Consider the following 13,241-nt stretch of genomic DNA (forward strand, 5'->3'; position numbering starts at 1 on the left):
TATGAATAATCAGGCCAATGTTTTAAGACAGCTGGCTGTACTAAGACACACGCGGATGACGCGCTGCTTCCAACTCAGCGCCTGCTGATCAAAGGGGCGGGGTCAAACCGCCGTCGAGTTGGAGGTTGGCTCGCTCCCCGAGTAGGAGGCGGTACAGGGCGCGTGCCGCTGGTTGGCTCGTGCTGGGAGGGCTTGGCTCTTGCAGTGGTGGGCGGGTCTATGGCCGGAGGTTGGCTTGCGCCGGCGCTCCTCGGGCCTCTCTCACTGTGTCGCCGGCCTGGTCTATGACTGGAAACAGCGGAGCGAACCCGCCCCCTCTATTTGCCCCCCTTGGACTGCAGCACCCGCGTGTCCACAGGACAGGGTGCTAACCCCTCAGCCAGGTCTCAGGATGCAGCGCCCGCACCGGTTGCAGGGAAGATGAGGAACCAGCGCTGCGCCGTGCTGCTGCTCTGTTTGCTGATCTGGTAAGGCCCGTATCCATTGACCCTCTTCTCGTATAATGAGACTCCTGCGTGAGATCTGTGTTGCTATTGAGTATGTACCACTGTTGTGTAAAATCCTACTTTTCCCTCTTGGTGGAGTAAGATTCTGAAGATGACTCTTCCCTCTTTGATTTAGAGAGGCATTAGAGAGTGAGCCCGTTCCCTATGAAGTGAGACTGAAGGTTATGTTTATACCCGGTGTATTGATGCTACGAACCCTGAAGCTCTAGTGGAATGGTAGGTGTCAACTCTCACATACAAAGTGGGACAGTGAAGCGTGAGTAGTGAGATGGTGGGAGCAACCGTCATGGTAGTGAGTCTCTGAAGCGTGCGGCCCCAGTGATGTTGAGACCTTCGCTTGTGAGTACTAACTTGTGTGAGTGAGGCAGTGGAGTGTGAGACCCACGGCAGTAGTGAAACTCAGAGGTGGGGGTACCTCCATCATAGTGAGGCACTGGAGCACGAGAACCTTTTCCATAGTGGGAGTCTGGGGTGTGGGTATTCAACTGTGTCGTGAAGCTCTGTGATAAGAGACCTCCTTAAGTATGAGATTCTGTGGTGTGAGAAGGTCGGGTTTAACCACTACCCCATGCTGTGATGCTTTCGACCCCAAGTGATCTTGAGACTGTACTGTAAAGAAATAGGTGTTCTCCATATCATGTGTGACTCAGCAAGTCCTGTTTTTTTCCCAACATCATTCTTTTACCGATATTCTTGAACCTGTGTACTTGCAATACCTAAAACGGTAGAATTAAATATGCCTTTGGTTAAGAAATGAAGGCTGGCTTTCGCATGAAATGTGGGTACTGAGTATACACGTAATTTTCCATAGTGTGAAAGCCCCCTAGATTATTTGGGTGTTCCAATGGCACTGGGTTGCACTGTGGATGTCTCTGTCCAAGGTATAGCAGCCTTTCAAGTGTACTTGCCTATTTGACAATCTCTTGCTTTTTCTTTTGACCAGAAAGCCACTGCTTAGGATGGGAAGTGGTCTAGCTGCTAAAATGTTGACTGCTCTCGCCTGGTTCCCAACACTGGCTCCCTCGTTTGATTATGAGCAAATCATTTTATTCATTTGGCACCTGGTTTCCCCCACATATCAACACTACGGAGCATATGGAATGTTTTGAATTTTTAGTACGGGGGAATTTTAAACGTAGAGGAAGTCAACCTTTAGATTACTATATCCGTTATGCTTCAATTGGGCTCTAGTTGTTTGTAGAGTGGACTTAAGATGACATTGAAAGTATGTCTTTGAGGAGTTTGATGTGTCAATGTAATGTTTATTTGAGCACGAGGTGTAGCTGTTCTTTTGCAGAATATGTGTATTTGGCGGTTTTGTGCAATCGACAGTACGTGCCTGATGTAGAATACTTGAGGTTTTGGGGTCTTAAGTAGTTGGTGGAGGAATAGGTGTAGTTGATTGTGTGGAGTGAGAATTACATGCTTTGCAGTCTTGGGGGATCTGCAGTACATGGAAGAGTTGGTGACGATAAGTAGTTGTATACTTATTAAATTAATTAACTTTTCGTTCCTTCGTTTAGCATGTTGTCTGAAGCCACTTTACAGATATATGTTTCGACCTTTTGAGAGGTCACAGTGACTGGTAACATGTCTGTGAGTTTTGGGTAGATTGAAGTTACCTGTGGCCCTCTCGCCAAGGCCTGCTCCGCCCAAGTGTTATTGGGCAGGTCCCAGTGACACAGAACATGTCTGTCATTTGTGTGTAGGAGATAGTCATGCAACTCTAATGGCAAGGTCCCCCACACCTTATAAGTGGTATGGAACAGTCATGCCTGGTTGGTAGTTAAATCCCTAATTAGTTTTTTTCTTCCTCTGGGTCCTCTTAAATGTAGTTTGATTTGGCAGTGGCAGTTATAGATGTTATGCGTAATGCGCCCACTGTTCCTTCCTGTGGACAGTGTCTCCTCGTGTACCACTGCTGGTCCCGAAACGGCGTATGTATACGTGTGTCTATCTATCTATCTATCTATCTATCTATCTAATGCATGCATATTCAAATTGAAGTGCTTTATTCCAGTATTAAAGGCATTGAATCAAAATACAAAGGCAAGTGCCCAGCATTACATGTTTCGACTGCGTTGCCACAGTCTTGATCACATAGCGTGCTGGACCTCAAGACGTCGTTGTATACTAACCAGGTGAAGTTAGTTGAGACACTCCCATTACCAACTTGGTGTCTAAAACTCAGAGTTGCTCAATCAAGGTTATACAATTAAGGATTAATACAATAAATACAAAGTGTATAAAAAGCCAAAAAGATTGCAAATGTAAAGAGGCAATATTACATATTTAAAACCTAATGGTTCAAAATTGGCTTGTCCACAGTATATCACAAGCTAAAGTGCATAGTAAAAATCCAGAATACATATGGAAAAGCGATATAGATGTCATTCATTATAGCTCATAAAGTCAGGGAGAAAAGTGCAAATCAAATAAAGTGCAAGTGCAAAAAAATGTACATCATCAAAGTTCTCAACTATTAACCATCATAGTTAACAACTAATAAATGAAAGATAGAGGCCAGTGGCATACCTAATTCATGTATAGATAAACATGTCCCAAACGGAGTGTGGCTTTAATTGTGGTGCAATTGTTTGGGAAATGTTACACAGCGGTTCCAGGTCGTGAAAGCGACGCACCACCCGCTCAAACAGGGGGCCATTTGAGTGGAACCCTCTCTTTGATTATGGCGCAGCAGGAGATTTGAGTACAACTCGCAGTCTCATCCAGAGGCTCAATGTGGGCTGCCAAAACTGTCCTCTTAGAAATGCGATTAAATCGGACCCACTGGAGGGTGAAATTGGTGCTCAAACAGACTACAGATACCAGCGTGCATTGAGAAGGGAATCGCAATGAAGTGCATATCTGAGGTCAATAATATGTTATTTAAGAAGCACGCAGGGTACTGTGGGAAGGCACCTTACTTTTCGATTTTTTCACTTGGCCTCTGAGGAAGAGGAAAACAATCCTCGAAACGCGTCAGACCTGGGGGACGACATAATCAGGATGAGAAGCTGCCTGTTGAATTTTTCCTCAGAAAATAAAGTATCTTTTCAACTGACATGTGTAATGCCAAAAAATCCACAAAAACTTCACTATAATCTTTCATGAAATTTCACTGTTATTCATTTGGTCAAGAATTCATTTGTGATACACTTATGCAATATTTCTCCAATGATGAACTTTAATCAATCCCCGATGCATTTCATTCCTCAATTGGCCATTGATCAGGGGGTTTATTTCTCTAATTAGGAATAAATAAAACAAACATGATAAATCGAAGGAAAGAAAGAAAGCAGATTTAATACAGTCATTCATTAAAATTTTCGATTCATTTATACATCCATAATGGAATCATGAAGATGCGAACCACATAGATCATTTCACACCGGATGTATATCATGTGGATTTATAAGCCCATATAGAATGTAGTCAGTTTCCCAATGTATACCCTACAATATGCGATTGTCTTCAATACCCTCCAAACAAGTCTTGTTATTAGCAGCTTTGTTAGAACAAGTGAGTGAACTCTGTTTAAATTGGTGATTAATAATTGACCCTTTGCTGAAGTCGATATTCTGAGAATTCAGTCAAGACATGGATACAAAATTTCAACAAAGACTGAAAATACGCTGGTTTTTCACAGCGAGGAACAGTCTCCCATTAGGTCTTTTTTAAGTTATTTTGATGAATTGCGATCCGTTTGAAATTAAAGTTATGCTTGCAATGGTCAAAAACGTGGCCTCGTAGTTGATGTGAGGTAAACAAGACATACGACCCACAAAACCGCTGCTATGTTTGTCCCTATTTATATCCCAGGAGTTAATGATAATCGAAAGAGGACTGATAAATCCTCTCGTGTTGCTATACTTTCTTTGCTTCCATGTGTAAAATCTAGTTGGTGTATATCCAAATAAAAAGAAGGTTGGTTTAAGAAGAGATAATATGAATGTCAATTGGTTCATGAGTGTGTAGCTTGTGATTTGATCTAGTAAGTGTGTGTCTAAATTCTAGCGCCATCTTTCAATGGTTGTGTTATATATGTGTATCTGTACTAATTGTCTTCGTATTTGTATGTTTCTTTGATGTAAACTGCATCTAAAGTCAGTGTTCGCATAAACTTAAGCATGAAAAAAGTATTTAAAATACTGTTGATCTCCTCAAGTGTGTATTTTATGAAAGACACCATTTTAGTATACTTACCACCTCCAATACCGTAAAAAGTAGGTGATACGTTTAATGTCCATGAGTATTGAAATTATCTGCTACTGTTGATTTTTCATTCTTTGTTAGAATTTTGCTCATATGTTCAGTTATTCTGACCTTGATCTTCCGCACTATTTTACCCACAAAGCCAACCCACGCGGGTATTTTAGCATGTAAATTAGTTTTTTTGATTTGCATGTAGCATTGGTTCTTAGTTTGATTTTGATCCCTTTAAAGGGAGGAGTTATTTTTATACCCTTGATGACATTGTTGCAATCACCACAGTTCAAGCATAGATTAGTGCCTTTGTATTTAGTTTTTGTATCATCTTGTTTGTCAACAACCATTTTGGAATGTAGTAATTCTTTCAGGTTTTTTTGATCGTTCGTAAGCGAACAGCGGTGGTTGCTCAAATATTCTGTAATCTGGTTTAGTTTGCAGCATTAACCAATGTTTTAGAACGTTTTCATGTTGCATCATTCCTAACGTCATCCAATCCTGGGTGGAGTGAGTGAGATCATTGGGTTCCCAGATATTTAGGAGACATCATTTAGGGTCCGGTAGTATTGATCCCTTAACCACTTGCGACATAGTCCTCGTTACCTTAGTCTAGTAATCTGCAATACATGGGCAATTCCAGATAGTATGAAAGAATGTCCCTTCCTTCGCAAGCAGAATGCATGTTCAGCTCTCCCTATCGCGTGTAGTGTGACCCTAGTGTAATATACTCGGTGTAATATTTTCAATTGTACCATTCGGAGTCGGGAAGGAATAGCAACCTCTCTGGGGGAGGAAAGCGCTGTCTGCCAGTCCGATTCATCAACTTCTCCCACCTCCACAGTCCATTTGTCCTTCAGTTTTAAGGTTGGGTCCGGCAGGTTGTTAATAAGCTTACGATAGACGAAGGAGGTCGCTGTTTTGGGCATGTGCTCCGTAAGGAGCCTATCTTCCAGAGGGGTGGAGTCTGGGACGTCATCCCCAGGCTGGATAAGTGATCCTAATGCATGACTAATTTGCAGATATCTAAGTTGTTCGGTGGGAGCCAGGTCATATTGTTCCACCAGTTGCTCAAATGTTAGCATGGCACCTCTTTTCCAAAGGTCTCCCACTGTGGAGATACCGATCAGATCCCATGCTTGGAAGCCCTTACTCTTGCATAAGCGGCCTAGTTGGCGCGATGCCCAGAGTGGTTTCATTTGTGTAATGACGTTTTTGCACTTAAGTCTCTAATTAGATTTTTGAATGGATTAGCTGAAAATAATCGAAAGGTGGCTAGAGCTATCAGTCCTTAAACTCTTTTCATCTGGTTTTCTTCTGTACTTTATCTTTCTTTTTGAGAAAAGCAGTTTTGGATGAAAGGCTGAGCCATTTGACCTTTTAATGTACATCATGTTTTAACCCTCTGATATGAAGAATTGTGCTTAAATAGTGTTCTATGTTTCTCATATGTCCCATTGTCGTTTTCCCTATGTTAGCTTAATTATACACGCTGCAGACCACTTTGGTTTTGCACACGTTATTAAATAACACGATTTCCTCTGTGCCACATTATCTTTTCAAGAGTCAAAAAGTAGAACCTCCTTTGGGCAGCTTAACAATTCAATTATCATTCATGCAAGCCAAGGATCAACCAATATCACCAAAACACAAAAATATTATAATGTATAAATATATACACTGTGCCGACCAGTTAACTCTAGAAAATTTAATGTGTTTTATTAAAATCGCAATGCATAAAAAAATCATTATTAATACAAACATCATTAACGTCTAAAAGGAGCATAAAAATCATTCAATACATACATAATTTAGATGATTAGAAAAGTAAAATAATATCATTAATAAACCATCATCAAACAGAAAACATAGCAGGAGAATACATTAGACTATTCATCAGGTCATTGAAAAGACAACAGTCTGTAACAAATCATCTGTTGAGCCAGAATATTTTTAGGTTTAATTCTCTAGTTCTAACAAATGTTCCAAAGATCTAGTGAATCAAATTGTAAAGCATTGATGCGTTTCGGTGGATTCTAGGATTTCACAACAACCTCCTTCAGGAAAAACAATATCTCCCAGCAACAATTTATTATCCACTTTGTTTTCACATGGAATCAGCAAATGTTTTTGTATTTTATTATTTTCCTGGGATTTAGTTTGAACAGCCAAGGCAAGGTCAAACAACATTGCCACTTGTTGTTCTCTCTGTCCAGCAACTAGCACCTAGACATAATAAAGGAATGCAGCTGCTGTTTTTGACTATTCTTATTTTTTCATATAACCGAGGAAAGTGGTTCTGGAAATACACATAGAGCGAAGACCCTGAGATGAGAGTGCGGCTTCAGCTGGGATGTGGAATATCCACCTATGTTTGCTAAGGTATGGGGTCCGCCACTAAACCCAGAGATCTATAATTTATAACCACTCAGCCTCAGTAGTATAAAAGGGTTTAGGCAGATCTGTCAGATAAGATGACAGGGCTTTTTATTGTATGAGGTTTATTAACCATGCTAATGACATTTTTGACTTGTATCTGTTTTCTAATTTTGATGCAATTATTGATTCTTGGCGCACGACAGTTTAAAAAAATATTGTAAACTTTGTTCATGTCTCTTTCTGGTCTTTTTGTTGACAGGTACTAGTGAGAGAGAGAAAGGGTGTGTCCTGTTACTGTGGTCCCTGAGAGGGTCGAGAGGGTTTTTTTCTGGGATGCCAAATTACTTGTTTTTCTGGAAAAGTTAGGAGGACAAGTGAGGCACTATAGCTAGTCTGATTTGGGCTCAGAGATGCTGATGTGGTATGGTGACTCGGTTCCCTACATACTGATGTTCTATGGTTCTAAGCATACTCCTGTTCATGAGCAGAATCCCTGCAACAATAGTTGCAGCAGTTAATGTTTCTGTTTCTACATGCATATATTACTCGTGGAGAATTGTTATTTACTAAGCGCAATAGTTAAAATCAGACATTCTCTTCTTTGTTAAAAGTCCACAAAATCAATAATTCCTTACAAGTCAACCATTCTAATACCTAATAAACTCTTTAGTCAGTAAGGTGAACATTTCTGCGTCCTTGACTAATCCTTTTTTTTATGCTGTCCAGACACATTTACATAGCATGCAATGGGGTTGTGCTAGACGGGATGAATGCACTATGTGCTGTCACTTGGGATCACTTTTGCCTAACCCCTCACTTAAAATGACGTTGCTTTTCCTATAGTCTAGTCAGAAGAAGTCAATCCCTTCTATATATTTGCTCTAAGACTCACTGGAACTAATCCAGAAATCTCTAGGTGTTCTGCACGGGTAACACTGCCAAAATAGTAATATCAATATTAAGCAACAAAACGTGTGATCTCGCTTGTGCAGTGGATCTATGAAGGCCAGGCGGTTCATAGGAGTGTGTTATAAAAGTAAAATATACACCAGCTGCTTTGTTTCTCAGTAAGAAAACCCACTTCGAGCCATAGTTCTGCATCATGAGGACCAATTTATTTGCCGCCTAAAGGAAACGATTTACAAAACTATGGTAGGCTGATTAAAGCTAGATGGAAGATACCTCTGAGGGCATGACACAAATTGGATGTGGACTTGCAGGAGCCCCTGTGAATACAGCAATGCTCCTCCCTGGCGAAATAGGAGTGAGTGCCACGCGTGGTTTGTGGAAGATATGGAATCCAATATCCCCGTCCGGCGATCCTGCGGTTGGCAGATCATGGCCGGGAGCGGTATAAGGTGTACGAATAACCGTTCGAGTCAGACATGCGGGATTAGTGGATCGCCATGTATCCAGTTATGTAGATGGGATGCCTGGGCAGCCCTGTAGTACAATTCCAGATCCGGCGCCGCTAGCCCCCCTATATTATATGGGTGGGTGAGCGTAGTCCATTTGACTCGCGGCTGTTTGCCTGGCCATGCCAATTTGATCAGCAGACTAGTTAGACAATGGAAGAAGGATTTAGAGAGCACGATAGGTAGCGCGTTAAACAGGAATAGAAACCGTAGTAGCACTATTATCTTCATTAGGGCTATGCGGCCTATCCGCGTTAGTGGTAGTTTACACCATATTTCTATCTCGTCCTCGAGCCTACTGACCGCTCGACCGTAGTTCTGCCCCAGGAGCAGATCCGGGTCCGTATGTATCTGGATCCCCAGATAACTGATCGGTTCCTCCGTCCATTGTACAGGGAACTCCGTCTCCACCCGAGTCGTCACAGGAGTCAGGGGTAGTACCACAGATTTCGCCCAGTTAACCCTGAGCCCCGAGAGCGCGCCGAATCGGACCACCTCTCTCAGGAGCGGGGGAAGTGAGACAGCCGGGTCGTGGGCGTATAGCAAGGTGTCGTCCGCATACATAGATACGACCAGCTTGTATGTGGGGAACCTAACTCCCTTGTGACTATGATACCCTCTTAGGGCACAGCGAGGGGTTCAGCAGCTAGCGCGTATAGTAAAGGGGACAGAGGGCATCCCTGGCGGGTGCCTCTCCCTATGAACAAGGGGGGGATACCGCATTGCCTACCCGGACCCTAGCCGCCGGGCCATCATAGAGCGTGCCGATCATTTGGATAAAGGGTTCGCCCAGGCCCATTCTTCGTAGTACCTGTAGAAGGAATGGCCACTCTACGGAGTCGAACGCCTTCTCCATGTCTAAAAAGAGCGCTACCGCTGGCGTGTCTTGCTTCACGTGTTGGATAGTACCCAACACAGTTCTGATATTATAAGTCAAATTTCTGGATGGGATGAATCCCGCCTGTTCTGGGGCCACTAAGTCCGGGGCTAGAAGTGCCAGTCTGTTCGCAAGGACATTCGCGTATAGTTTGGTGTCAACGTTTAGCAGCGAGATCGGGCGATATGAGCTACAGTCGACGTGTGGCTTACCCGGCTTAAGAATGGTAGCTATCATTGCCTCCCTCATAGAGCTAGGCATGGTACCTTGAACCCCTATGTCTTCTAGGAGGGCGTGGATGTGCGGCAGTAGTTGTTCTTGGAACGCTTTGTAGAAATCGACAGAGAGGCCATCCATGCCCGGCGCACTACCCGATCTCATGGAGGCTAGTGATTCTCTAATTTCGTCCGGCTGAATGGGGCACATCAGGAATTCCCTGTTTGAGTGAGGGAGAAATGGGAGCTGTATATGTTCTAAATAATCACATATTTCATCCGTCAGATCTCCACTTTTGGAGGAATATAGCTCCGCATAGTAGTCCCTGAAGACTGCCGCCATCTCCGCCTCATCCGACACACTCTCCCCGCTTGCGTTCTTTAAATCAGGAATATGTGCCTTTCTTCTCTTGCCTTTGACAATGTTAGCTAGGACTGCGCCCAGTCTCTCTCCCTCTCCGTAAGTGCGTGCCGTGGCATATTTGCCCAGGTGTAGTACCTCTCTGTCGGCCGCCTCGTGGTATTCCATCAATAGACGCTTAGTTTCATCCTCCACGGAGTCGTCCGGGTGGGAGCGGGGTCTCGTTTCGAGAGCGTGCAATTGCCGCTCAAGGTCAGCCAGAGTGGCTCTGGTAGTCTTCAAGACACTATAGTGCTTGGACATTGCTATCCCTCTAATATAGACTTTGAAGGCCTCCCACACCATTTGGAAGTCTTCAACCGAGCCCACATTTGTCTAAAAAAAAAACCTCGATCGCCTCCGCCAACTCTCCGCGGAAAATCGGATCCAACAGGGAATATGGCGGGAAGCGCCAGGTGAACGGAGCGTAACCTTTCACTGGGGTCTCCAGGGTTAACAGAATAGGGGAGTGGTCCGAGAGGGTGCGGGGGAGAACCTTGCAGCACTTGATCAAGCGGTCAGAGCTCGCAGTAGCAAACCAGTAATCTATCCTTGTATGTATGTCATGAAACGCTGAGTAATGGGTAAAACCACTCTTCCCATCGTTCCTGCTCCACCACACATCTATCATGTCCAACATCACCAGCTTTGGGGAGAGTGACTGTGCGGCTGCGGAGGGCCGCCGGGGGGGACCCGAGGACCTATCTAAGCCCGGGTTTAACGTCAAGTTAAAGTCCCCACCCCATAGTATGTGTGACTTGTTGTGGTTGGAGATCTCAGTGGCCAGGGAGTCAAAAAATACAGGAGAGTCAAAGTTTGGGCCATAGGTGTTAACCACTAGCAATTCCATCCCCGTACCAGTGCAGGACGCCAGGACATACCTCCCCTCTGGGTCGACCCGAATGGTCTGCAGGAGAAATCCTGATTTCGGGTTTATCCAGGTGAGGACGCCCGCGCATGAGTGGTGAACCCCGCAACCGCTATGTTACCCGCTAAACTCCTGGTGTGTAGCATGTTACTGGTGAGTGGAAGATGCGTTTCTTGTAGTAGTGCGATATCAATATTGTGGCGTCTAAGATAGCAGAGCACCTTCTAAGTTTCCGATGGTCATTCAGCCCCCTCACATTCCATGTCAAAGCGTGTACCAACCCAGGGTGCTCATCCGCCCTTCCAACCTCCCCCTCAGCCATCAGGGCACCACCCGGGGAGTATCATCGTAGGCAAGTGTCTTGAGCAGACTAAAGAGCAGGCAATCAGACAGTCGAAGCAAAAGAATTGATTTATTTGAGGCAAGGCACATTGAAACAGAACGTAACAATTGTAACTCTCCCATTGTCTCGTAATGGCAACCATGTCTTCCCCCCCCTCCACCCACAGCAGACCAACCCCAACTTGGCCTAGCATGATACGATAGACCTCCCCCCTCCCCGTTTCCCCCAAACCAAAACCATAGGGCCCAGCCGGAACCCTGTGTGCGATCAGCTCTAGGGCAGAGGTCACCAAGAGAACTGTAGAAAGCATTTAACCGAAACCAACGTTCGCCATCAGGCTCTCCGCCACTTCACCTCTATCAGTAATCCTACCACAGCATTCTATAGTAGAATCAATAATCATGACCAGTGTCCCCGGCAGTCGAAAACCAACGCCCCACCCGCCCGCCGCCCCAACATCCCACTCTTCGAAAAATGAATGCAGACCAGGGGGAAAAAACTGCCAGCTCCAACAGTCTCCTGTAAGCTAGTAAGTCAGAATGAGCAAGTAGTGTACTCAAGTGGCACCAAATCCAAACAGGCCCCCATATATAGGAACAATCTCACCATGTGACGAAGTCCGTGTTCACTTCCAAGGTGTCGACAGCTCACCCCATCTACACAGTTCGTCTCGTCGTGTGGACCTCCGAGCAAAACTGGTTGCTCGTTACATCTCCGTGGCGGAGCACTGGCCTGATACCAACTAGACGAGTCCCAAGAGGCTGAGCCGTCATTCTTGATCCTCCAGACCACTGGAGGGGCCCGGGTCTTCTGGTCTATCTCTCGGGCCGTTTCGCCGCTCTTTTGCCCAGGATTTCAGCGCCTTTTGAAGCTCTTTCGGGTCCGTGAAGAAATGGGAGTGACCACCCTGATTTATCCGCAGCTTCGCCGGATACAGCATTGCATAGTCCAGACCAAGGTCTCATCTGTTGTTTGTAAGGGGCAAAACGTCTCCGATCCTCCTGTACTCAAGCAGTGAAGTCGGGGTATAAGGATATGTTGGATCCCTCAAATTGTAGCTGGCCTTTCTCTGGTGCGACTCTCAGAGCTGAGTCCCTGTCGCGGTAATTTAGGAGTTTAGCTATTATGGGCCTGGGGAGGCTCCCGGTGGTGGACGCGGTCCCAAAGAGCGGTGTGCCCTCTCCACTATGAACATGTTGGAGAATACACCTTCCCCCAGCAGGCTGGTCAGCAACTTCTCCACAAATCGCTCCATTTTGCCCGTTTGGGTCGTCTCCGGCACCCCGTGATCCGTATGTTGGACCTCCTGGAGCGCGCTTCCAAATCTTCAGACTTGTCCTGTATGACCTGCAATAACTTCGCCATGTGTTTGCGGTCCTTATCAAGTTCCATTTGCCCTTCTTCCACTTCCGTGAGCCGTCTTTCGGACATGTCGAGGCGTTCTGCGTGTTTGTCGACCCTTTCCGACATCCTGTCTATGCGGTAGGTGAGGGTGTCCATCTTGGTCTTTATCGACGCCATACTCTCCTGCAGGCCCTTTTCCATGGTGACCAGCAGGTCCTTTATGCCGGCGTAGATAGAGCCCTCCTGCGCCGCAGAGGCCTGCCCACTGTCTGCTTCTCCCGAGTCCACAGGCCTGGTGCGACGCTGCTCGAATGGGAGTTTTGACTGCTTCGCGTCCCCTTTCCCCTTTCCCCATCTTGCCCCGCAGCTGCTCCGTCGGGCCTCCTCTTGCCCTGCAGGCCCCGGGGGGAGGTGTCGTTCGCGGTGGCCGCAACTCCCTTTTTGTGGGGGGGGGTCTCCAGGACTCCCCAGCTCGACTCTCCTCGTGTTCGCAACCCCCGCCGGGAAGGGGAGGGAGCCGCTAGTCAAACCCTTCTTGGCTGTTCGGGACCGTCACCGTCCCCGCGCCTCCTGCCTATCCACCGACAAGGGGGGTCTGAAGTGTAAACCGTGCTGTTGACCATGTCCGCGCCGCGGGGCGCCTGTCTCGATGCTTCCCACTACCCCAGCTGGGGTGAAGAGGGCCAGG

General features: G+C 45.8%; 1 protein-coding gene across 4 annotated transcripts in view; it reads left to right on the forward strand.

Annotated features, from left to right (window-relative positions):
• The first annotated feature begins 203 nt into the window (after positions 1-203).
• The window catches only part of SUCO (SUN domain containing ossification factor), a 696,748-nt gene continuing 683,710 nt past the window's right edge, over positions 204-13,241 (forward strand). For all 4 annotated transcript variants that reach the window (XM_086956303.1, XM_086956322.1, XM_086956311.1 and 1 more), the window contains exon 1: positions 204-467. In XM_086956303.1, the coding sequence (XP_086812429.1) occupies positions 421-467 (47 nt within the window). In that variant the 5' untranslated portion in view covers positions 204-420. The remainder of the gene's footprint in view (positions 468-13,241) is intronic.

Source organism: Lissotriton vulgaris, chromosome 1_1 (genome assembly GCF_964263255.1).
Source record: "Lissotriton vulgaris chromosome 1_1, aLisVul1.2, whole genome shotgun sequence".
Classification (NCBI taxonomy): domain Eukaryota; kingdom Metazoa; phylum Chordata; class Amphibia; order Caudata; family Salamandridae; genus Lissotriton; species Lissotriton vulgaris.